The 27273-nt window shown below is 45.1% G+C and overlaps 1 protein-coding gene across 1 annotated transcript in view; it reads left to right on the forward strand.

Moving 5' to 3' along the window:
* Positions 1-920: 920 nt before the first annotated feature.
* The window catches only part of MYDGF (myeloid derived growth factor), a 57348-nt gene continuing 30995 nt past the window's right edge, over positions 921-27273 (forward strand). Inside the window, exons 1-2 of the mRNA XM_085637714.1 lie at positions 921-1127; positions 26621-26671. Coding sequence (XP_085493840.1) covers positions 960-1127; positions 26621-26671 — 219 coding nt within the window. The 5' untranslated portion in view covers positions 921-959. The remainder of the gene's footprint in view (positions 1128-26620; positions 26672-27273) is intronic.

The raw sequence follows: 27273 nt of genomic DNA on the forward strand, positions 1-27273 counted from the left end.
CAATGAAGGTAACTTCTGGCAACATGATGGCCCTGATGTAATTGTGATAATACACTGAATGATGGTGCCAATGCACAAATGTACATTATGCTGAATATATTAAAGCTCAGGGAGACTCATGGAAGAGAGAACCAGTGCAAGTGAACATATGTGAAGGATATGTTAGTGTAGAGACTTAGCCAACCCCTGCTAATCGCCTTTGCCTTTCTTGAATATTAGGAAGAAAGTGAAGTCTATAGTATTTGTAAATGCATGTTTTTCTAATAGTTTCCCCTACAATAGAAAGGTTTCATCAATGTTTTTAATAAATTCTAAACCCTGAAAGAGCTACACTGGCTCCCCTTCAATGTATTGACAGTGGTAATAACCACTATATAATTAAAATGTAAAGGCTTGATGTAATGTCATCAAATAAGTTAATTCGTTCTCACTACTGACAGTTTTCAAAATTTGACAACTCCGTGGGTAAACTCAATGCAACCCAAAATATCCTGTTTCAATGTTATTGCAGAAAAACAAGGCATTTCGATCTTCTGTGAATACAATCAGCAACACACAGACGAGCAACTATAACTGCCCCCGACGCGACCTACTACAGTTTAGTAATACAAGAATTTGCCAGGCATGTCAACTTTTCGAAGCAGGATAGAGTGAGATAGTGAAAGCAAATTGAGGTAATTACACCTCCCCCCTCCTTCACTAAGATTAAAACAGAGACTATTTCAACTCTAGGCTCAGACAGTACATTTCTTGTTCTGCGCCCAGGCACTGAGCTCCTCTGAGCCCAGTCCTTCTATTTCCACGTTTGAACACTGCATCCATTGATGCCTGCCCGGCTTGGGCTGTCAGTGCGTGGATTGTCCCTGTCGAGGCCCCGTAGTCATGGAATGGCACGCCTCCACGCTGCTTCCGGCTAAGCCGTATGCTGACGTGCCGCTCAGCTGTTCTCCTGTAGTAAGATGGCGCCGCAGGTCAGGCAGAGTTGGGTGTCCGTGCCCGGGCTGCTCGCCGCTCTGACCCTCGCGCTGGTGACGTGCGGCGGCGCGCGGGGGGAGGACCCGCCCCCCAGCACCGTGGACTTTGACGTGAGACCCGGGGGACAGGAGCACTCCTTTTCTCGAAGTCTGGTGAGTGCTGAGGAGACCCGAGTGCATTATAGGGATGAGGTTCCTCGCGAGGCTGCATGGAGAGCTGTAGAAGTGGTTCACCCGGGAGTAGCCAGGAGGAACCGATTCTGCACGCTAAAATTATTGCATCAGCTTTATCCTGCCTGTAGGGTGTATTACTCCAATGCAAATTAATGGGGAATTAAATAACTACGATTTTTTTTTCTCTGTGAGTCTTCCACTTTGGTGTTACCACATATTTGCATGCACGTGAATGGGGCCTTATCAGGTTACCTGGGGGTCTCTGTGTGATCAGGGCTGCAAGATCCAGTTCTTATGTTTACAAACTGTTATGTTGAACCTTAATCCTAGTGGGTCAGTGGAGCTAATCAGGACTAAAATACCCAGAATGCATTTGTTAACGGAACGCCCAGATCTGTAACATAGCTTCCCTGAGTACACGAAGACATCTCTGGAGGAGCTTTGCAGTGGTGTGGGAGATTCACTGGAAGGGTATACATGTCACGGCCTCATGGGCACTGAGAGGGATACTAAGAAAGGTCTAATTTACACCTAGCTCAGAAGTGTGGGCCTCGAAAGATTCTGTGAGGTCCAAAGGATAAGTTGTGAGTGGGCACTTGAGGTGACTGATGGGAGACTGATGGCACCTTAATGCTTGGTTACTTACTGGTAATCTTCATTACTTCGGGTCGAGGTCTTCCTCGCCACAGTCAGAGTTCATCAGGTGATGTATGTGGCAAAGAGGGAGGAGAAAGTAATGCCCCAATTAGTTACTGGTAATCTTTATAACTTTGAGTCAAGGTCTTCCTCGCCACAGTCATCACCTGATGATCCTTGAAGGTGGTGAGGGAGACGGATGATGAGATAAGATGTACAATGAGTGTCTGGGACTCACTGTGGGCTCTAGGCGCCCACTAAGGCTGTAAGTGGAGAGACTATTTTTTTGGGTTGCACTGAGAGGCATCCGAATGGACTAGAGGGTCTTTTGAAGGGTGGCGATTGAGAGGAGTCCTCTGAGCTTTGGGCTACCACTGAAAGGCTTTTTGATAGAAGTCTGATTGATTAGTACCAAGGTAAACTCGGTGTTGCCTTCTGACTAGTATTTTCCATACCAAAATAGATTAAAACATTCTTTTTAAATTACCATCCAGTATTTTTTCCCTTTCGAAAAAGAAATGCAAAATAAAAACACATCAAAATAATAATGTTGACTATGCTGTTACAAAATTGTTTTCACAGCAAATAGAGATGGATTTGCTGTCTCAAAAAAGAATGCAATTTTACACACACCACTTTTTGAGTTTCATCTCCTGGTCTTTCTACAACGCCCAAAATACACACAAATGATTGGTATTTGTGCATGTGAAAAGTGGCAACCCTAGAGACTGGGCTGGCATTAGAGATACAAGTTTTGGATCTTTGGTGCTGCAGGCAGACACTATGGCTGCTGATTGAGCGTTTGGTGTTCTCTGTGATAATCCTTTAGTGGAAACAGTGTTGCAGACTGTAGCGTCCTCCCTAGACATGGAGCATGTAAGAGACCACACAACACATGGAGCTCTGGTGTGCATGTATTCATTCTTCAGCACTCAACCGTTACCTGAACGCACTGCGTCACAAACTTTATTAAGCACACCCATCAGATTACATAATACTTGTAAGAAGTCTACCGAGGGCCACTGGAGGCCACACACACACAATAAAACATCTCCCCGTTTGTTAAATAAAGAGTACCAACAAAATATATACACATCATAACTCCTCGATGAGTCCTCCAGGTGCTAGCACCAGTCTTCCAGATCTAGTTGTACGAGAGAGCAGAGGGGCACCTTTTGCTGGCATCTCTGGAGAAGAATCAGATGCTTGACTTGGGCACTCAGATGGCCTTGCCCCACTCCTGGTCTGGACCTGACAAACATCGAGGCAAAGGCTTAAAGTGTGATGAGCCTCTGGTTATGGATTTTCCAGGTTGTTGGTCAGTTACCATATGTCCTTTGCTCACCACAACTTAACCGTTCAGCATCAAACGGAGCATCAGTCTTTCGTGTTCACTTTTGCTTGACAAGAACTCGGTCTCCATTCTTGAACAGCGTGTCTCAAGCGCATCGGTGCCTGATGGCGTAAGCCTTCATTTTGCATTTGCGAGAGGTCAGTGACATGAATCTCATCCGGGTCTATTGACCGACTGGTGATCCATTGTGGTATCTTCGTTTTAAGTGCTCTCCTGAACAGCAAGGTGGCTGGACTTTCTCCTGTCGTGGAATGAGGAGTGGAACGGGTGGCACAGAGGGCTGGGCGTAAAGTTGACTTGAGGTTGATGCCTTCCTGCGCAGCACACTGTATCACCATTTTCAAAGTACTCATAAATCGTTCAACAATTCCATTTGCGTGTGGTCAGCAAAGTGTATTTTTGTGATGTTTGATGTTCACGTAATTAAGAAAGTCTTTGAACTCTCTGCTATTTAAGGGGGAGGGACTGTTGTGAGATTTGAGGGAACACCTCATGCTGTGAAAATGTCATCCAGCCTCTGTCGTGTGGTTGATAATAAGTCTTTCACTAGAGGAAAACGCGAGTACTCATCGACAACTACAATGAGATGATGTCCATTATGATGGTGTCCGAAGAAGTCCACTGCAATTCTCTCCCAGGCTTTCTTAGGAAGATCAGACATGCTTAGCGGGTGCTGAGTCATTTTGGGAGACAGACAGTTGCACAGATGACTATCTTTAAATTCCTTTTCAACTTGTTAATCAAGGTGCAGGAACCACACTCTATCCCTGTTTTTTTTGTTTTGTTGCGGCAATGCCACAATATCCTTTGTGTGCCATTTCAATAACTTGTTGCCTCAGGCTTCCAGGAATAACTGTCCTTGCCCCTCTTAATATGACACCATCACGTGTAACAGAAAATTCTTCCCCAACATTCTTTAATTGCTGGTACTCAATCTCATCTGTAAGCGGTCGGGCATTTTTCCTCCATGATTGCGTTGGAATGATATCTTTGAGATTAAGCATGTCATGGTCAGTATTAGTATCTGTCAGAATCTGTTCAATATAAAAAGCTGCAGACACACTTGACTTTACTATGAAATTGACATAGGCCTCAGCCACTTTGGACGTTGTACTATGACGCTGTAGCGGCACTCTTAAAGAGTAGTCTATGGGGTTTTGATTCTTCCCCGGTTTGTACACGGAAGTGTAATCATACTCCTGCAGATGCAACCCTCACCTCTTGATGCGGGGAGGCATCTAGGCTTTTGGATTTCCAAAAATGGTGAGCAATGCATGATGATCTGTGACAGGGTGAAGTGCTTTCATTATAGAAACACATGGAAGTGTTCACACGCCCATACTATAACAAAAATTTCTTTCTCAGGTAGCGAGAAGGCACATTCAGTCTGAGATAAGCCCTGGCTAGCATATGCCACAATCTGTCTCTTAGCATTGGGCTGTCCATTTTGTTAGGTAAGGATCGTGCACAACCGCACCGGGTTTGCATCCATTACAATCTCTGTATACAATTCTTAATCAAAGTAAGCCATTTCAGTTTCAGTGGCATGTTTTATTTTCTTGAAACTTCGGTCACTTTCAGATGACCATTCAAACAGAACATCTGTCTTTGTTAGTTCTCTTAGCGGGGCACTCACAGTGGCAAAATCACGAATGCACCTAGAGCAGAAGCTGCCCATACTAAGAAGGATCGCAGCATGGTTACACCTTACGATGGGCAAGCAGACAACAATGCTTGTACCTTTTCAGGGTCAGGAGTCATTACTTTTTCATAGAAAATATGCCCAAAGTATTTAAGCCTGTTTTTATGAAACTCACACTTCTTTGCATTTAGCTTGAGACCTGCATCAGGAAGCAGACAGCAAGTAATCATCACTGTAGTTAAAAGCGTGTGTGACAGGCTGAATTATTCGATGAATGACATCATGAAAGAGTTCTGGAGCTGACAACACACCTTAACTGAGTCTTTTGTATCTGAACAAACCAACTTGAGTTGAAAAAGTAGTAATGTACCTACAGTATTCTTCCAGTTCAAGTTGATGGTAGCCTTTGCTCAAATTAATAAAAAATAATGGGGTTGCCCTGTGACCCTCAGAACCTGGGTCTATATGATATAAGCTGCAATATGTTCTGTCAAGTAACTCAATTGCTATGTGAAATCTGAGAATAATTTATCATAAAATATAGCACACAGATCCGTCTTAGAACTGAGGCCTTCAGTAACCAATACATGAAGAATAAAATGTGTGGTCCGTGTTAGACCAATATTTGACACACCTGTTTTACTAAGAATGCACAATGGATATAAAACAACACACCGCAGTAATATTCATCAGTTTGTATATTCCAAATCATATTTTTGGGTGATAGGTATGATTCACTTCATATATGGCTGTCACAGACATAAAACGTGACTTAGTGAAAAGAGTGACATAAAGTGCAACAGTGTTTTATACAATACAACAATTAAACAGAATATATATAGATGTCTGTCTTTTTTTACATTTTTAGTTGGAGCCTAGCGCAGCGCGCATGCGCTGCTCTATGAGGAGGCTTCTTGTAATCACTCTAAACTACTTCTTGTGGGTCTGACTCCTACCACATATAGGATTGGCCTTTGCGTGTGGCTCTCAATAATGAAAGCGCGCAAATGACCAAAGGCGGGCGCATGTCCCACCTCTTTGTTTACTGGTCACTCCCACGGTGTTTTTCTGTCGGGAGCGAGCAGGGTGTCAGCTGCATTCCTCGCATCCCATGGCGTTTTGCCTGCGGGAGCGAGCAGTGCCTCCTTGTTTATCTTTCCATTCCTGCCTCGCCCCCCCCTTCTTCCCTCCCCGCCCCCCTTCTTCCCTCCCCGCCCCCCTTCTTCCCTCCCCGCCCCCCTTCTTCCCTCCCCGCCCCCCTTCTTGCCTCCCCGCCCCCCTTCTTCCCTCCCCGCCCCCCTTCTTCCCTCCCCGCCTCCCTTCTTCCCTCCCCGCCTCCCTCTTCCCTCCCCGCCCCCCTTCTTCCCTCCCCGCCCCCCTTCTTCCCTCCCCGCCTCCCTTCTTCCCTCCCCGCCTCCCTTCTTCCCTCCCCGCCTCCCTTCTTCCCTCCCCGCATCCCTTCTTCCCTTCCCACCTCCCCACCCACCTCCCTTCCCACCTCCCTCTTTGCTTCACACACCTCCAGCAGCCCCTCTCGTGTTTTGCAGCGCCTGATTGAGGTGCTCCCCCTCACCCCTCCTTTGGCACATCGCAGTGTGTGTACTGAGAGTGAGAGGACGTTTTTACGGCGTGCACCCCGCGCGTCTTAGAGGTGCTAGATGTGTAACAAGGGCGCGATCGGTTCGGCTTTCTGACATCTGAGCCCTTGGATCATGGAGCAACTCAGCGCCCCGATTAGGCACATCTGTTGTAGGGCAAGTTACTGCTGACAGGTTGTGGGACCCAACTCACTGGAAGGCGTAATAAACGGTCTTCTAGCGAGTGCACTATATAAAGCATTTATTCTCAGATGTTTACATGTACGGAAACATATAACTCTCACGTCACAACTCACAATTTCCTTCACAGCTGCATAATAAATATAGATATTTGTAATTCCAAAATCTGGCCTGCTGCCCGCGGGGAGGGCTGTGTGTGGCAATCGCAGGGTGACAGAGGTGCTGTCATGACTGTGAATAATGCGTCCAAAGTGTGCTCCCTCTGTTGTCTGTAGAGCACAAGCAGTGCCAGAACTGGCAAACAAATTAGACGGGGTTCCAGTTACGCTGCAAGAACCAGTTTTAACCCTTTGCTTCCACACTGCACTACAGGTGGGATGCTCGGGGGGGGGGGAGGGGGGGGGGGGGCTGGGGTATTGCTCTTTAAACGGACCCGAGACTGGAATCCCCAGCTTCGAGGTCGATCGCTCTAGCCGTTATGCCACATCTTCTTGTGAATGTATGTGGCTGGGTGTGGCAATCGCAGTCTGACAGAGGTGCTGTCACGACTGTGAATAATGCAAGCAAACACGAGAGTGTACGTACAAAGTGTGCTCCTTCTCTTGTCTGTAGAGGACAAGCAGCGCCAGAACTGGCAAACAAGTTCGTTATGCCACATCTTCTTATGAATGTATGTGGCTGGGTGTGGCAATCGCAGTCTGACAGAGGTGCTGTCACGACTGTGAATAATGCAAGCAAACACGAGAGTGTACGTACAAAGTGTGCTCCTTCTCTTGTCTGTAGAGGACAAGCAGCGCCAGAACTGGCAAACAAGTTAGAAGGTGGATCCGGTTACGCTGCAAGAACCAGTTTTAACCCTCCTACGAGCAAGCTCCAGGACAGCACAGCAGCTAAATCGTTCCCTGACCATTTCACCATCCCACGTGAGCCACCCGGCCTCAGACTGGACTTAGTGCCAGTGCAGACAGACACTACATGTGTGCATGCATATACAGGTAACGCGCAGCTTCACGATCCCACGCGATTCACCCGGCCTTAGACTGGACACAGTGCCAGTGCAGACAGACATAGTGTGTGTGCATGTGTATACAGGTAACACACAGCTTCTAAGAGCGGACTCTGGGACAGCACAGCAGCTAAGCCGTGCCCTGACCATTTCTCCATCCCACCCGGCCTTAGACTGGACACAGTGCCAGTGCAGACAGACATAGTGTGTGCGCATGTGTATACAGGTAACACACAGCTTAGCTTCTAAGAGCGGACTCTGGGACAGCACAGCAGCTAAGCCGTGCCCTGATAATTTCTCCATCCCACGCGAGCCTTAAACTGGACCTCGTGCCAGATAGATAGAAGATATAGATAGAAAGTAGATAGTGCTCCCAACACGGTTCCACAGCTTCGTGCTTGACCGCTCCAGCCGTTAGGCCACATCCTCTCCCCATACTGATTGATAGTGAATGTTCTACTTCTGCATAGCTTTTTACTTTAAAAGCATGGCGAGGTTGCCTGCGCATTTGGAATGGTGTGTGGCTAAGACACCGGGGGCATATTGTGAAGGTATGCAGTCGCCCAGCGCACAGCCTGTACCGTTTCAAAAGTCTCTTTCTGACTATCCCGTGTCTCTCCACAATCTGTTTAATTTCATTCCCTCTGCCCTCCCCGTTCATTTCTTTGTGACTCATTCTCTTATATATTTGTCGTCCCTCCTCTCCCTTCCTCTTTTTATCTCCTTTATTCTGTGCCTGCCTGTTTCCCCATTCCTTTATCTCAATCAATGGCTTTCCTCTTTCTTTCCCTCCCTTCAATGTCCTCCCACTCTGTCGCCTCCCTCTCTCGTCCGATCTCTGACCCTGGCTTTCCTCCCCAACAGTATCTCCATCCTTTTATATTCATCCTCCTACTCGCTTCTTCTCGCCATCTGCTTTTTCTTTGTCTCTCTCTCTCTCATCCCTTTGCTCCACAGCAGAAACACAATTTCTTTTTCTTAGGAGACATCACTCTGTGGGCCTCTGCCATGTGTTTCTGCCTACGTTTCATACCCAATGCTGATTCATTTTGGATTGTTTCAGCTTCCATATCGGCAGCTTGTTGATCAGCTCGTTCCTCCTGCCTTGCATCCATGAGCACCTTCTCCAAACGGATCGTTTCGCGCAGTATGCAATGTCAGAATAAATCGGAGAGGCAACCATCGATGATGACTCTAAGGCGCATGGCTTCTTCATCATTGAATTAAATGAACTTGCATTGCTTTATGAGCGTATCAAGTCACTCAACAAACTCACCACAGGGACCCTGCGATAATGCTGGACAGTGGAAATTGTGGATGGAAGTTTCTGAATGTACATGGAGTGGATCCATTCCTTTTCACTCCAACCAAGAAGTAAGGATTTGTCCGTGCATTTGTCCTTAGACCGAGTTCCGTATGGCTATCATTGGTGAATCCCTCTCTGACCTACTATTCTGTGTCTACATATTGCCTGTGGTGCAGTGTCTGTAGCAATATCAGGAAATCTTCCAAATGTCACTTGATGACACACAAATTCGCTTGCGGTTAGAAAACAGACTGGGGAATGAAGACACAATCTCCTTGTGCCTGATCTTGTTCCATTGCCAGATGTATGTTCTCTTTATTTTCTCAGCCAAGTCTCTGATTGTGGAGCAACAAGGATCAGCGCCTGGCGTATTAACCTTTTTGCTTGCCAGCAAAGTTATCAATGCCTCCACCTGTTCTGTTGACAGTGAGGAACATGGGAGTTCTTTTCAGCTCCGAGCTCTTGTCTTGTCCAAGTCAATGCAATGGACACCCTATAGCTCCTTCGGTCCTTTAAACTTCTCCCGTTGTTCTGACTCAACTGTTGAATGCTGCTTCAAGAAGCCAGATGACGGTTCACTTACAGTCCCTCAACATAAATTACACTGCGCTCCCTAAGAAATTCCCGGAAGGGTCGCAAATGCTGCAAAATCATTGTCCAAATCATCTTAGAACTTAAAGTGCAGTTGTATCAAAGTGGTCATCAAAGTGCTTACGGCTGCTGTGGTTGCAAGGATGATGGATGTTCAAGGTCTTCTGCACTTGTAAATATTGGCAGCCTGCCGGCTATGTGCACAGACGGAAACTCTGTCCGGCAACTAATGCCAGGTCGACCAATGCGGCTGCTCAAACATGGAGCAGATCTGTGGGAGCCCAGGGGCAAAGGCTGTGGAATGCCACCAACCCAAGCCTGAAGGCAAACTCAGACTACACTCTAATTGCGAAATTACAAAACTCACTTTTGATTGAACTGCATGGTGGGGATAATTGCAACTGAAAAATGATGAATACGCTCCAATCCACGCCTTATTATGCTCATAATTTCTCTCACACCTGTCTTCACAAAGGCTTTTGTCAGAAACGACAGTGGCGTGAAGTGAGAGTAGGGTGATGGACATGGCATTATAAAACATCTTCATAAACAATAATGGAGTACTTACATATTCAAATTCCACGTGACTTTAAACTGGTTATCAACTAAGAGTGTATACTAGACAAAGTGCTGATATAATAGATTTTGTGGAAAAAGGTGGGCGAGGTGAGCAGGCTGCTATATAATACAAGTGCTTTCAATTCTGCCATGGCCTTCAAGTGTCTTTAATGCAGAATCATCTAGGAGCTTGACTGCAGAGCTGAAGTGCACTGATTAAACATGGGCCTCCCACACCAAGTCCCTACATACACACCATCTGAGTATTTATCTCCAGCCTGGATTGCACATCGCTAGCATTAGCCTCACTCACTGAGTGCAAACTCATGAGTGTCCCCCTATGAGTCTTAAACTCTGATGATAGACTTCTACCACCCCATTGAAAGTTTACCCATGAGTGTTCGTACCCCGTTGACTGCAGACTCTTGGCCTGGGTCTCCCCAAGGACCAAATGCCTTAAGCATAGAATCGCCCCGCCCACAACTTTCTTGAGTTCAGAATTACCTGCTCACTTAACCTCAGATCCACATCCTATAAATGCCTTGCACCCCGTTCCATTGCAGGCATGTTCCCAGAGACAAGTGGTAATGTACTATTCATGACCGACCATAGTCCGATAGCAACACATCTAATAGACTACCTACATCCATCTAGCAGCATAGTTTCAGGACAGTCCACAGTGGTAATGGAACACACCCAAGGCAAATGAGTGCTAGTGAAATGCCAGTAATGTGTCTATGAATGTAGTAAAGCCATTACCCTAAAGAGTGTGTGCAGTCAAATAAATCAGAGTGAGACCTTTTTGATTCCTTCTCGGTAGTGGTGGTTCACCAGTTGTTGATCTGGCTTTGATTCATATTCTGGCCCTTTGGCACCAGTTGAAAACAGAATATCCTGTGTAGCATTTATGCAGCATGGGAAGACCAGTAGATAAAGGTGAAATGGGGGCAAAGTTGGGGCCCTTGACTGACGATGGAGACATAGGAGGGCTGAGTCAGCGAGACCGTGTTTGATGAGAGTTCCACACAGCAGGGTAGCAGAAGGTGATGGTCTGATTGCATGGAGTTTGCAACCAGAATGAGTGTTGGTGTCACAGAAGAGACGGGAACTAGGAGATTATGGGCAAAAGGATAACCCAAGGGTGAGTTGAGGAGGTATGGCTTTGGGAGACAGTGCAGGGTAAGACTGCCATTTGTGAGGGAAGGCTGGGGAAAGTGTAGAATGTCTAAGGGAACATTGTGTGCTTCAGAGAGAAGAGTACGGCACAAAGGGCCTATTGAGACTGAAAGGGATACTGGGGCCTGCAGAAGATAAAAAGGATTCTGAGGTGAGAGTGCAAGTAAAAAGAAAGAAGCAGAGCTTTGTTAGGTGAAAACTATCTTGAAGTAGATGCCTGGCAGGAAGGACCCTGGTGAGTATGCAGTCCCCAGGTGTAGTAACGTTACTGAAAGGAGAGAATTTAAATAGCATTCTTGATCAATGGCTTAAGAGCGGAATCAAATGTCTTCAAAACGGCAACCAGGGTGCGTAGGGTGAGGAACTTGAACAGCAGGTTTCTATCCACCACCGCCTGAACATTGCCCAGAAGGATACTGATAATGCTTTTACCTCCCCTCAGGCTAGAACTCCTCTTTTACAGCAAAAAATAGTACTTACATCTTCATATTTTTTTTTTTTTTTTTTTTACAACAAACCCATTTATTTGAGTTTTGTATAGCGCAAACATGACCCGTCGGGGTATCCGAGCGCTGTACAAATAGCCGACAAGCTATACATACAGGGAGAAATTCAATAAGGAATAAGCGAGGAGCAATACAGATAGAATATAACAGATTCAAGATCCGGCAGTGCCCACAGAAACCTAGTCAAGCTAAGTGGCATCAGGGCTACTATTGAAGGAATCTATTCAACCGAAACATTTTTATTTCTTTTTTGAAGGAGGTTAGTTGAGGGGTTTGACCTGATTTCAGGAAGCAGTGCATTCCATATTCTTGGGTCTAGACCGGAGAAGGAGCGATTGCATGTTTTCTTTTTGTTGAAATTCTGTGGTTTCAGCAGTAGGGAGTTAGCGCTTCTTAAGGCACGACTACCATCAGACAGTTAAAGTTTGTGGGCTAGGCAGATGGAGGTGTTATTGTGGAGAGGTTTGTGTGTCATGTAGGCTATCTTCAGCTGAATCCTTGCTTCAAACTAGAGCCATTTTAAGTGTATTAGGTCTGGATAATGTGGTTGAATGTTCTGGAGCCGGTGATGAGGCTCGCAGCCGAGTTCAATGTGGCCCTTAGTGGTGCCAGCCTTTCTTTGGGTAAGCCTGCAAGAGTCGCACTCCCGTAATCTAAACGGGACATGACTAGGGATTGGACTGCTACCTGAAACTCATCAGGGGGCCAAAAGGGTTTTAGTTTCCTTAGAGTGTTCAGTTGGAAATTGGCTCCCCTGGTGGTTGCACTGATATGATCGTGCATATTCAAGTATTTTTCCAATGTTATACCTGTTTGTAGGAAACTGGCTTTTTATGTAGTGTACCAAAATGAGGTCACCTATGTAGAAAGTCCAGATGAACCTTATTGTCTTACAGGGCTTAAATTAATAATCTCAAATGCTTTTTTTGTGGTAGTGTGGGCGAGCAGTTTAGGTTTATCAGAGGGTACTGTTACGCATTTGTTGTACACACAGAGTCAATAAATGAGACAAACGCTCAAGAAGAAACTCAAACCAATTTAGAAATAAAAACAGATATTTTTATATAATTTTAGACACCAAGATCATCGGACTTTAGACATTATAAAATTTTACAGTAGAAAATGACAGCTGTCAGATTTGTAACATAAGCCTCAAACGCGGTAATGTTATCCTATAGGAGAAATATTCCCTGCATAGGGTCACTTGTAAATGAGTTACAGGACTGATCTTCTGGACTTAAAGTAAGTAGGGTCCAAGGTCCATGAAAGTGCCTAGCGTTCAGTTTTTTGTGCCCTGAGGAGTCTGGGTGCAGAGGTGCTTTCAGCGATGGTAGCCTCGGACTCTGCACACTGTAGTCAATGGGAAAAGTACCTGTGGAAACGAGGCTGCAAGGGGGAATGGGGGACCATTCTGGCAGAACCCAAAGGGAGGCTCCACTCTTGGGGGTTTTGGACTGGGGTAGTGGTGGTGTTCAGGCTGAACACAAACAAGCCTTGGTGCTCGCGACAGGCTCTGGTACCCCGGGTATTGCTGTAGAGTGGCTCCTTTGGTCCTGGCATTTCCAAACTCGCTTGGGAGACAGATATGACTGCCTTGAGCACACTGATCTCTTCCTGGGTGGCTGCTGCTTTGGTGGACCCAGTGGTCAGCAGATCGGTGTACCGGATGTCACGGTTGGTGCCTGCAGGCAAGTGGCTCATCCACTTCCAGGGAGATGCTGACTGGTTGGTGAAGTGCTTGTGTCCCTCTGGGGCTTTTGGAGGATGCTCAGCTGCAGTATGAGTTGGGTCTTTGCAATTGTCGAGACAGGAGCAGGTCAATAGTTATTGCTTTCTTCAGCTCTTCTTTGTCCTTCTTCTTGAGCCAGATGAATCTGAGTTCCTGGTGTCAAGGGGCCTCCTAAATACTGAATTTAGGGATGTTAAGGGGAGTGAATGGTAGTAGTCAATGTCCCAGAGTTCCTAATTCCACCAAAATCAAAATGGTGGAACTCTTGTTTCGTGGAGAACATCAGGTAGCCTACCTTTTGGCTTTGCCAGTCTGGTGGTGCAACATGCCTAATTGCATAGCTAATTTCCTGCCTGTCCTGGTGCCAAATGGCCTCGGGCAGGGGGAGGCATCTCCCAGGTCTAGGGGAAGCCAGGGTTGCATTTCAAAGGCAGCAGGGACTTTCAAGCCCCTGACCTTGATATGTTAAATCACTAACCATCCTGCTGGAAGAGGTGTGAATACCTTCCTATGGAGCACGCATTGTTCCTGATCTCAGAGAGCATGGGCCCTCACCTGCAAGGGGGTCAGAAACATGTCTGTAGTGGCAAGCTGGATGACACCAGTCAGCCAGCACACTAGCTAGTGGTAGGTTTTTCAGGGTGCACCTCTAAGGTGCCCTCTGGGTGTATGCCATAATAAATCTACTACTGGCATCAGTACAGATGTATTAAGACAAGGTGTTTGATACTAAACACCCCAGATTTCAGTGAAGCCATTATGTGCCAGAGAACTCGCAATGAACGGTGCCCAGTTCATGTACTTAAGATAGCTTCCCTGTTCACGTGTACCATCAAGTAATTGAACTAGACAGCACTGGGGCATATCTGCTCCTGCAGATATGTCCTCACATGTAATATAATGCACCCAGCCTTAGAGCTATAAGGCCTGCAGTAGGGGTGACATGCATATATTGCATGCAGTGTCTGTAGGCATGACACACAGGTTGCGTGCCATGTTGTGTTTTCACACTTGTGTGCACCATTTCACGCAGACTGCAATAGCATTCTGCATGAGTTTGGTGGTGGGTCCCTTCGGGTGGCACAATACATCCTGCTGACCCTCTTTAGGTACACATGCCCAAGGTACCAGTGGTACCTTTAACTAGGGACTTACCGAGGTGCTAAAGTCGTGCTAATTGGGGGTACAATTGAACGGTTACCTTGGTTTAGGGAAAGAGTACTGGCCCTGGGGACCAGGTTAGCAGGAACCTAGTACACTTCTGTCAACATTGCATCAAATATCTGGCAGAAATTGGAGGTGGCCATGTCAAAAATGGACAATTTCCTACACTAGTGATCTAGTAGAGTAAATAAAATGGGGTACGCAGTTGAGAGCTGTGAGTTGTTTGAGCCATTCTTCTACGGGGGCAGAGTGATTTTGAGGGGCGATCAAAAAGAATTACTTTTTTAGTGTTTTGAGCATAAGGTGATTGTGGATTAACTATTGTTGGGTTTCAGTAGGGTGCAGTTGAGAGTTTTGATATCTTGGGGTGAGGACATTTTCGATTACAATTGTGTATCATCAGTAAATGTGGTAATGAATGTTTGAGTGCTTCATAATTACGGTAAGTGGTTTAATAACATGGGTAAGAGCGTGGACCCATGGGGCATTCCATTCGAGACCGGAGTAGTGTCAGAAAGGGTTTGGTTTACTTTGATTCCTGTTATGGAGGAACGAAGCAAAGCAATTTAAAACGGGACCAGTTATCCCCATCCTTTTCTCAAGAAGGTCAATCATGCTGTTGTGTTTCACTGTATCGAATGCAGAGGAGATCAAGGAGTATAAGTAAGCATTGTTCATTCTTTCTAGACAAGCATTCTCAGGGCATCATCTACAGCGTGCGTTACAGCTGTTTCAATGCTATGCCCCGTTCTGAAGCCAGATTGGCAATGGTCAAGGAGATGAAACTGGACAATTTGGTTGCACGTGTACACATTTCTCTAGTAACTTTGCTAATGTCGGAATGTTGGCAGTTGTTGATGTCGGACTGGTCCGCATTTGTTTTTAGGTCTCGCTGGCGTTGCAGCGCGAAGCGCTGCCGCCAACGAGTACTATTGTTGCCTAGTTGCCTGCCAAGGGAGACAGACCGGGGCACGCGCAGCGATCGGGGTCTGTGGACGCGCAGACGCACACACAGACACACGCGTGCGCACACACCCCGCCGCTGCCGACCCGGCTGCCTAACGCGCGCGCACACACCTCGTTGCTGACTTGCTCCACGGAGACGGCTTGTTGATCTCGGCACCGCGTGAATAACCTGGTGAGTTGATCACAAAGCAGTTGATCACAAAGCATAGTGCTGACCGTTACGTTTTTGAATGTTTGATCACCAGCCTTTGAAAACAGGGCGCAAGTTTAAAGAACTACTCTGTCTAACACGCAGTCAATACCATTTATATAACCCATGCAAAAGTTGCACACACGCGGCGGGGGTTATTCACAATTTGAGGCAAGCTGCGAGTAGAAATAATAGACGGCGTGCGAGTTACTTGTTTGGAGGGCCAGCGCATCACAACGTGGGAGGCCTACAACGTCTTTAAATTGGAGTTCTTTTCCAACTACTTGGAGCTGTGTGGTAGGTTTCAGATATAGCACCCTGGGTATTTTGGCAGAATATTGTCTAGGGGCTGCAGACAGAACCCATCGGCTGTCTCCGACTCTCTGGGATGCTGCTCCTCCCAGCCCTCGCCTCTACGCTGCTGCCTTACCTTTGAACATCAACTGATGTGCCGTCTCTGCACGATTTTACCCCCGGTTTCGTCAGTGAAGGGCGATGTTCTTGAGTGATCGGCACACTAGGGCTTGTGCACCACAGACGAGCTACGCTGGCGTTTCTCGTGATGTACTCGGTGTCACAGCCTCGTCCCGGTGCGTCAATCCTGTGCCTTCCAGGCCGCTCACGCCCCCTCGAAAACCTCCGCATTGGGGCACTGTCAGCCCACAGACGCTCCAGTATGCCCCAATACAGATCACAATCGGGCAAGTCTCAGTAGGTCTGCTCCGATAATTACGTCCGTCCGGCGCTCTCCGCTACTTTATTTTCCGTAGCGCCCCCTCCTGCACTTTGTAGGCTTTGTTGTCAGGACTGTACCTTGCGTAGTCGGGCCGAACTTTTGCCCGATTCACTCAGTTTCTCGATCGGGTCACTCCAGACAGGCTCCAGTACAATTTCCGAAGGTCACAGAGGTATTCTCTATGGATAAATATGGGAATTTTGGCTTCAACGTGCGTGTTTGGTCGGAGCTGCTCTACTACGCAGGTCATCTTACTCAGCGGTTGGCCACGCCCCCTCTCATGCAGTCTTAATTAAAAGACAGAGATTGGTTTTGGAAGGAAAGCATTAGACTGGCTAAAGTATTTTCTGAGTGATCGCACCAGCACGGTGCAGTGAGAGTCCTTTGTCTCACCAACCATAGTCTTGGATTAGGGAGTGCCACAGGGATCTGTATTAGGTCCCACTCTTTTTAATATTTATGTGGCAACACTAGCACGAGTGATAAAATCCTATGGGTTTGAGGTTATCTCCCATGCAGATGACACTCGGCTTGTCATCACTATGGGACCTAATCCAGAATCCACCAAGGAGCGGTTCTGAGACTGTATGAATGACATTGCCACATGGATGCAGCAAAACTGTCTGCAGCTTAACACAAGCAAGACCGAGATCGTTCTATGTGGTAAAGCCCACTCGGTATGGTCGGATGACTGGTGGCCGAATAGCCTGGGTGTAGTCCCAACTCCGAAGGTTGTGGGCAGAAACCTGGGCATCATGGTGGGTGAGGATCTTTCCATCAAAGAACATATTAACGACATCACTGGCGCTTGCTTTGGATAAAGCGCATGCTCAGAAAACTATCTGCGTGGCTACCACTTCAGTCAAGAGAATCCTTAGTCCAAGCTTTGATAATTAGTTGCCTCGACTATGGAAATTCGCTAATGGCTTCTATGAAAAAAGGATTGATTGCTAAACTTCAGGTGGTTCAAAATACAGCTGTACGGTAAGTTGGTCATCTTCCACCTCGGTTGCCATCTGAACCCATTCTTGGATGCCTGCACTGGCTGCCTATAAGAAAGTGATCATTGTTCAAACAGGTATAGTGGGAAATGTTTGCTACATCCTCGATGTATCTGTACTGCCAGATATGGTTGCAGATCCTTCTTGTATTTGGCTCCTTTGCACTGCAACCAGCTTCCACTACACTTACGTATATGCACTTATTTTAAAAAAGATCTTAAAACATGGTTGTTTTAGCACTTCATTTTTAATTGGCCTGTAATTTAATCTGTTGAAAGAAGCAGCGCCTAGAGACCCCTCAGGGTGACTTGTCACGCCTAATAAGAAACAATAACATAATATTATATATTATCAACATTTCGTTTCCTCTGCTACAACTTAATCTATGGCACCAAAATCATCTTCTCCTTGCCATTTGTTGTAGACCAACTTATGACTTCCAAGACTAACTGCCTCACTGCCATCCAATACAGAATAAGCATGCACTGCATCATGAAAACCCAGCCAAGAGAGGGACCATATTTATCCTACCTCTAAAGGAAAAATAAACAAACCTACTTCCACTCTATAGTCTCCCATCACCTCAACTCATATTCTCAGGGTCTGTGCGCCTCTTGTTATTGTTAATGCTTGTGCTCTTTGCTATACCCATGCTGACAGACTGCCACTGTACTTGGCTATCAGCTCGAAAAGGAGGTGGGGAAACTTCACTTGGTGTCATGGCTTACTGCTGCTTCTATGTCAGTTTTAGCACCTGACTAAGAAACATCCACTCAAATTCAAACTGAGAACACCTCCGCTATATTTAGAACCTTAAATAATCCCTCTGGCCACTACTAACACGATACGGTATATCTCTGCAAAACTAACATAGCTGAAAACAAAAGCTTCATTTCTGAATTGAAGCTTAAGCTCCTGGTTCGCACAACAGGGTTATATCAAACCCCTACAAGAAAACGAACACTACAGAAAGCCCATAATAACCACTAAATTCAATCGCACCTTACTTTATGCTTTGCTGCTGAACAATACACCAGTCCTGAAGAAAAGGTATGACTGCTGCAAATACCCATCCTCAGACTCTTCTATTTAATGATATCCTTGCATCCTTCCAACATCTTTATTTACCACTCACTAGCGACAGCAAGTGAAACAGAGGCTTTGATCATTTTACCAACATTCTAAATGTGGTCTACGTCTGGTAGTCTCCATTCAGGCAATTCGAGCACTGCCTTCTCATCAGCCCTATGTATTCTCAAAATGCATGTAATGTTCTCTTTGGCAGCTCCTTCACTTAAACGCTGCAGTACTAACGTCAGACTCCTTTAAAAAGATCTCAAATGCAAAATGCTCGAAACTGAAAAAGGCCATTTGACCTACTACATACTACACCTCATAGTGTTTGGAGGGATATAACGTTTGCACTTGCCTTTTAATGTATGAGCTGCCTTTTCTGTGTGAAATACTGTTTTGTGTTGCCATCTCCATCGTTTACATGCCCCATACTTCTGATGGCTCCTCTGCAGAGCATTTGTGTTGTGGGATGCCACATGAATACAAATATTGCCAGGCAACTTCCTGCCTGGGGAATCCTCAATTGGCCACATACACGGCAACACAGTCACCCAGTTGAGATGCACCACATAAAAACAGTGAAAGTTACTTATGGCATCAGTACATTTTAACAGAACAGTAGCATAACTAGTTGAAAATAGTGTTATTTGATATAGGAAACAAGTCTACAACCAATAAGTGTTTCTGTGCTTTTGCACGGGATCCATGATAAGGTAATTTGTGCGAAGTATGAAAAGCTTTGCTTGAACCTGGCATCTCTAGGATGATCTGGGGAAAAAAAGGATGAAAGCAACAGCACATTTAAATCACGACTTTATAAAGAGAGTGCTGGGTTGCAGTTGTCACTACTTTGGAGTAATCTTCCATCTCCTGGGCAGAGTTTCTCATCTCCCTTCGAACCCCTACTAGTGCGCATAAGCCACGCAAAGATCATAACTGGTTATGCACATTCACTCTCCACCGCATGCCTCAGTGTGAAAAGGTTTTTGAATTACATCAAGGCTATAAAGCGGTTTTTTTTAAATGGAGCTTGGTACCACAAAATACTTGGTATTCTTTTGCACTGTTAAAAACATATCATGAAATACAATGTACAGTCAGAAAAGAACTAGTCAGTTCTGATGCCGGACCACTGGAGCGGGATAAGGCAGAAGTGCCATAAGTTCAACTCCTACAAAGTTCATCATAATTGATACTGGACTCCCTTCACATTGCAGAAGGCTATCCCAAGCCAGTTCCTACTGGAGATGGAGACTGCTATCATGTGACCCGTTTCATAGGCTGCGGGCATGCCTGAATCTTGACACGTACTGGTCAACTGTAAGGCTCAAAATGGTCACAAATAAAGTCACTGCTAAATGTGCTATTATACACAATGTATCCAATGTTGAATGCGGTCCACTGCAATGGTGTACATGGGTAGATAACTCTGTGGCCAAAGTGCGCATGTATTGTAGTTAGTATAGGAGTGAAGTAATTCAAGTAAGAGTAGGTTCTTTATTTCATGTTAGGCCCCAAGGCTACAGCAACAAGAAAAAAGGTCTTGTCAGACCCTCATCCTCCCTCCAACTCTACATGTTTGCCAGCTCCCACTCCTTCACCGCACACCAACATTCTAGCACATAATTCAAGCCCTGATTTCCATGCATCAGCCTCAAAATTACAGGAAATTGGGACACACATGATAGTAGAGCACACTTGTGCCCTGAAGAATCAGAATAGTTACAACACATGGATAATACATGTCAGAACTGATGTTTCAATCTACCTGCGAAAGGGTGATGTACAAATACAAAGTCAACTCTCGATGTCTGAGCACATATGGGGACATACTCTAGACTCTTAACCTGTTCTGTAGTGACGATTACTGTTTTATATGTACCCTCACTAGAAACATTACTTTCCTCCACTGCCTCTAGGAGGCTGTGTTGGAGGAAATGTTTTTGTGATTTTACTGTAGGTCCTCACAAAATCTTTCATCTCCTCCTTCTAGAAAGAATTGCTCTGTTAGCTGTGGGGAATGCTTGAGATTCGACCACACCTATTTGATCTCTTTATTTCACTCTACTTCCTCTGCACCTTCCATTTTACCTACCCATCCTTTGACTCTTTTTCCACGTTTCATGACCCCTCTCCTTACTAATTCCCCACTTTACTCATCCTCACCCCCCCCCTCTAATCACATTATCACTTTTGTCATTGGACAGTACAGCGTTACTCCTGTGTAGCTCTATAGGACCATTATTCACACCACATGTACAACTATTTTCAGGTTTAATATAATCAATGATGGCGGTGAAGGCGACTTTATGTACCTTATACCACAGAGTGCTGAAATAGCCACACAAAAAAAACAATGAAGAAAAAAAAAAAAGAATAATGCACAATAAAAGTGTGCTTTGAGAAGATTACTGACTAATTCACAAGAAGCAATGGATTTGATGTAGTTCTAAAGTGATATACACAAATGTTCAAGGAACTGTACGGAGTGTGGCACAGCATCGTGTTCTCCAGAGGCAACAAAGAGACATCTTTTTACCAAGACTGCTGCAACGGTCACTGCTCAGGAGTCAATATGTCCATTTCGGACTTTAAAGCTATATGTTCCTAGCAGTTGATCCAACTTCACAGTCAGCTGAATAGTATCCTTCAACAAAAAAACACGACCACTGTAATCTGCCCAGAATCTGAAGAGGATGGATGGTTGAGGCAACTTCACCTGTTGTGAGAACAAACACTTTAAATGGGGTTTTTCTCAATTACAATTTTAAACAATGCAGTATTGCTTCTTTAAGTGCTTCAGCATGTGCAACAGTGTACCAAGAAAGGAAGATTGGCATATTAAAAAACGAGCAAGGATCTTATTAAAATTGCTGCATAGTCCATGATTATGTTTGATGTCTCGGTATGAAACAGTTGGTCGTTGCAGTCCTGGTCACTGTGTCTGCAAATACACTAAGAGAGTACATCACACTGTGGTTCATAAAACAAAACTTACTAAAAGGAAAGATACCCGTTGTTCTGATTTTTTAAATACAGACCTACAGTTTTTTCATTTTTAGGTCTCGCTTAGTCAGCGCGCATGCGCTGCTCAGAGATACTTTTGTAGATGAGTTTTCAAAGTGCTGCTGGCTGGCCTAGCGCTTGCGTTCACGCGAGCGTGCACGTGCGCAGCTGGCAGCTTTGCAGTGTGTACAGCTAGCCGCGATCACTTGCGCGCGCAGCCTACTTTCACTCTTCGCGCGCGCGCACCACTTGCATTTCTTGTTCTTTCTCTGGTTGAGCATTAAGCCCACTAGCAGTGGAACCCTCCAATGCAGCTGCTGGGTTCCGTGGAATCCCTCCCCCCGCGACAGGCACTTCCTGATATAATAGTTCTCTCTCCCAAGGATGCCACGCGCAGAGGAGCCCGCGCATTTGACTAATGTATTCGTGCCATTTACACGTTAAATTCGACATCCCATGTGCAGGCACAGCCTGTCTACATGACCTTCAGTCTCCTTTAACTTCGTTAATTCCGTCGGCAATGATGTGTCATCCTCTGTGTTCTTGGTATAATTAACTTATCCAGTGCAGCCGGCTGGACAGACAGACAGACACACATCACGGACACCTCCAGACCGCCGCTCTCAGTAATAGCCTCTCTTTGCTGCCACGCGCAGCTCGAGTTTCCCGGAAGCACTCACGAGTTACACCAGCACAGGGGAATTATTACTTTATAACAGGGCCATTATCGAATGTCACACGGACTCCTCTTCCTTTAACAAGTTCACAGTTAATCTTTTTCTGCACATCTAGTAAGAGTTGGGCAATATAAACTTTAAATAAATTATAATATTTTTTGTATTTTCTATAACGCCGACAGACCCCCACATGTGAGGTTCTGACCTAGGGTGGAGGTATCATTTAGTTGAGGGGGGTCGCATTTAGTGCTTTGATGTTTAACCATCATTTCACAGATTTCCTCAATTCGAGGTGCAATGTGGCGAGTTGCTCATCGTTCCATTTAGGTTGTTAGTGTGTTCTGCATGGGTTCAGGATGGTTTCTAACTGGACAGGACTGGGGCAAAAAAATTAGACCAGGGTACCAAAACAAAAGTGGCCGCCATTATTCAATAAGACAACAAAAGAAGCATTTGCAATGCATTAGGTCTCGCATTTACGCGAGTTTGAGCTATTGACATTGCAAATAACAATGCCTATTGGCATTGTCATTTACAATGCCAATAGCTTTAACTCGTGTAACTGCGAGACCTATTGCATTGCAAATGCTTGTTTAGGATAGGGGTGACTTGACCTATCTTTAAGCAATCAGAAATTATGCCCTGAGAGAGAGATGCATTGACAGGTTAGTCCAAAGCGGGAAGCTCTTTGATGAGCTTGGCGGACAGAGGATTATTGAAGTGAGTGGAGGGATTTATTGATGAGTATCTCGGCTTCATCTGGAAGTTTGAAGGAGTATGGCCAATAAGAGGGGATCTCGCCAGGTTCTGTACTGGGAGGAGACTGGGCTGAGCTTGGATTTGTAGGCGCTGGGAGGCGAGTTGAAGTTCTGATTCAATCTTCTTAGTCTTTTCAATTAAGTAACCTAGGAATTCATCTCTGCTGAGTAGTGACCCATTGACCGCCGATTGGTGGGTAGATTTGCAAATTGTTTGATGATTTCAAATTGTTTTTTTGGGTCTGTTTTTATAGTTGTCAAGTTGCACCCTAAAGTATTCTGCTTTTGATCTTCTGATGTTGTAGGAGCTTCCTGTCGACCTCAGGTGTTTGAGGTGTGCTAAGGAGGGAAAGATTCTCTGAGATCTCTCGGCGACCCTTAAGTTGCAGCTTTCCTCATTAAGGTTGCAATTGAATCAGGGTTTAGAGGGTCTACTGGGTATTCTTTTTACCTGTTTTGGAGCAATGTTCTCAAGTATGTCTGACATGGGGTGTATGTAATGTTCGGTAAAATCATTCACATTTGTCATGTTTGTGGGAGGAGATAGGAGGCTGTTGCTTATAGAAGTGAAATTGGCTAAGTTAATATTTCTCAAATCTCTGGACCATTGTCTGGATTTAAGAGGTTGGCCTGGTCTAATCAGTACCTTTTCCAAAGTGAGGAAGGAGATTAGGTAGTGATCTGACCAGTCACAGGGGATATGGATTCCAATTGTACGAGATTATCCTTGGCTATGATTAGATCGAGGGTGAAGCCTCTATTGTGTGTTGGGCCATTACAGAACTGGGTATGGTTGAGGTCCGAAAGGAAGGCCTTGAAGGAGTTCAGTGTGGGGACATTTGGGTCATCCCAGTGAATATTAAAATCGCCAAGGAAGTTCTGGTTGGTGTGTTGGCTTGCGTTCAAGGAGATGGTCTCCATTATTTGTTCACTAAAAGATAAGTTATTTCCTGGGGGGTGGTAAATTGTGTGGAGTTAGTGCAGTCTTGTCATTGTTCCATATTTCAGTCCCTAGGTATTCACACAAAGACAATAAAGCAGTTTGTGCATGTTTCAAGGTAAGCATAGAGTGGTAGATGCACGCTATGCCGCCACCATCTGTTCCAGATCCATCCAATCTGAGGATGTCATAGTTGGGAGGAAATAGAATGCCTAAAATAGGTGAGGAGGTGTCTTTGGGCGACGTTTCAGTTAAGATTAGGAGGTCGAGATCTTGCGCTAGGACGAGATGTGCGATGTCCGCTGTTTGTCAGCAGTTAAAAAGCATAGACTTGATATGGGATTTGGTTACTAATGCCTCTTGGTGTGTTATGGGGACATGCAATCGATTGTGTTTGTTGAGTACGAAAATAAAGGACCCCCTGAAAGTTTTAGAAATTCCTAGGACAGGGAAACAATTCTTACTAGAATAACATTCCTAGGCAACTATGGACTATACGAAAATCAAGTCCTATACATAATGCAATGATATCTACATAGGCTCAGTGTACTACAAAAATCTGTTAACAATATTTCATTTTATTCATATAAAGTTTAAAATTCTGGCATGGACAAGCATAATGAAACATCAATAACATTACATACAATATACGACATTTTGTACATAAAGAAAATCATTTGGGACACAACCATCAAACAATAAACTAAAAAATGTCAAACACATAGAATCGATATTTAAGTGGTATGAACCACGTGTGGCTAGATTCTTTTTTCAGATGTTTAGTAATTTTCTCTACGCGTGTTTCTGCGTGCAGGACGCCTTCTTCAGGAAAAGCCACATGAATGTCTGTGTGTGAGAAAACACATAAAATACATGTAAGACAACAAGGTACCCTGAGTCTGTGTAGGGATATGGGTTGTACAAGATACATATAATAGGGTGGGCTCGATTGTGTTTGTTCATGGTTTTGTAGTTGAGGCTGGGTTTCTGAGTTGTTTGCAGGGAATAGTTTGGATATTGAGCGGCGAGGGTGACTAGTCCTTATGTGTACTGGCATATGATAAAAGAAGGGAGTGAATGCCAGCCTCAGATAAATGGTCTGTAACCCTCTGGGGCCTGGAGGAGGATTTGGTATGAGGTCTAGAGCTCCAATGCAAGATCGGTGAGTTCTTTTTTATCGATGTCCCATGCCAGGAGTAGTCCGGCCTTCCCCTTGTGGGTGGATTATATAGTTTAGTGTGTGTGGTTCTGTTAATCCCGGATGTCAGGTTGTGATTCCAAAGCTTCAAGGTGATGTGTAAAAGGCTCTGGAGATTGGTTTCAACTAGCTGAAGTTTTTGATGTCGATTAGTGAGTTTGTCCTCCGTGCAAGGCGGGTCAACAGTATAGATGGGAATCTGATGTGGCCTAGCGAAGGGAGACGTGTGTGGTCTCTCCGGGGAGGGGGGACTGGTGAGCACACCGGAAGTGTTGAAAGAGGTGAGGGATGTAATAGGAGAAGGGATTGGAGGATGCAAGGGCTAGTGTACGTTATACTAGAAGTGATAACTGGAAGAGTGGTAGGAGGAAGTCTCATAGGTGTGACAGCGACAGGCCTCTTGTATTGTTAGGAGAACGATTTGAGTAGGTTGGGAGTCGAATGGGTCGTCCCTAAAGTCACAGATTGGGTAGGCCAGGGGCAGCCATTGATCGAAGGAGGGCGATCAGTATCCCTGAAAATCTTCAGGTTAGGGCTGACAATTTTCGTGTAGTGATCATTAGTTCCCACCCTACTATAGTCTTAAGGGAAAGGGCAAGTCAGGTGAGTGGATTATGGGGGAAGGGCAAGAATTCTCGATGTTATTAGGTGATCTGGGGCCAAATCTTATAATATTTTACAGACGTCCCCAATATTTTATGTAGGAATGTAAATTCAAGTTTATATGCTGTTGAAATGTTCAAACCTTTAAACAAAATGTGTGTCTCATGTATATATTGTGTTTGCCTTGAACAGTCTAAAGGTGCATCAGTGTCACTTTACTGACTGTAAACTTCCGCTGAGCTCAGGGACAAGACAACATAAATTGTTGAGCTTATAGATGTGAAATTTACTTTGTGAATTTTATACTTATGGTTTTACAGATTTTGGAAAAACACAATTAAACCATTTGCAGTTTAGATCAGTGCTTCAACTGTTTTGTTATTTACACAATGCTGTAAAGGCTACCTGGGATGCGCTGATAATAATATTGTGAATCGTTCTTCTCTCCATTTCAATAAGAAGAGATGCCTTTTGTGTTGCATGCCCTCTTTCGCACTTAGAAACTGTTTGCACCTTTGTTAGCGCCTCGTCTGAGATTTCCCTGCTCCAATCGTTTTAGCTTTGGTTGGGTGGGCAGTTATGTACAACATAAAACTTTTTTTTTTCTTTAAATGTGGTATCTGCCACTGCAATAGTTTTGAAAGTCTCTTGAAGAATGACACGAGCTTGTTGTCTTTTCATGTGATGCTTGCATGACATTGCAAATGGTTGTTCTCCTTCCGACTTGCATCACCCCTTTCGTATTTATAATGTATGGAAACTAAGCACTATGCATTAAGATTGCTAAATGATATAGACATTGACAGTCATGCTGTCGTTTTGCTGTAACACTCTTTAACCAGTGCTAATTGTCTACCTCTCTGTTCTTCTTTTCCAGGGGGAATGCACATGTGTATTTTCTTATGCTGCTCAGGGAGGCACCAATGAGGTAAGTGATTAAGGCCTTGGAGCGCTTTCTGTAAATGGGCTCAGGCAGCTGCTACTGTACGGTTTCCAGGACACGAGATGTCTGCGAGGCACAGAATTTGTTTATCACACGTTGGGGTTTGTGGTTGGATGATGTGTCTAGCAGCTTCCCATCTGTGACAGTATATCAATGCAGATTTCTTTTCTGAATTTTGGAGAGTATAAATCAAGAAGTCAAATATGAGCATGCGCAGCTCTAGCTTCACTTTTCTGCTGAAGGAACAAAAGGAGGTGTAGATAATCATGCCTTTTGTTCTTTGCCTTGAGATTGGGCGTTCGCCTTTAGTCTTCTGCCAGATTACGCAGGCCCTGCTGTAACAGTAACCCCTGGTGACCACGTGATCGTTGGTTCACCAAAAGATCAGCAGTGGTGGACGCGAGATCATGCACCCGTTGAAACCCCCTGCCATCAGTCAGGTAAAGACAGGGACTGCCTGTCCAACCCTCAGGCCCCCAACAACATATTTTTGCTGCGAAGGGATTGGATGAGGTTGAGAGGAATCTCCAGAAAGTAGACTGGGCTCTTATCGCCTTGTCTTCTTTCTGTTCCTGTCTTCATGGCCC

This window comes from Triturus cristatus, chromosome 12 (assembly GCF_964204655.1).
Source record: "Triturus cristatus chromosome 12, aTriCri1.1, whole genome shotgun sequence".
Lineage (NCBI taxonomy): Eukaryota > Metazoa > Chordata > Amphibia > Caudata > Salamandridae > Triturus > Triturus cristatus.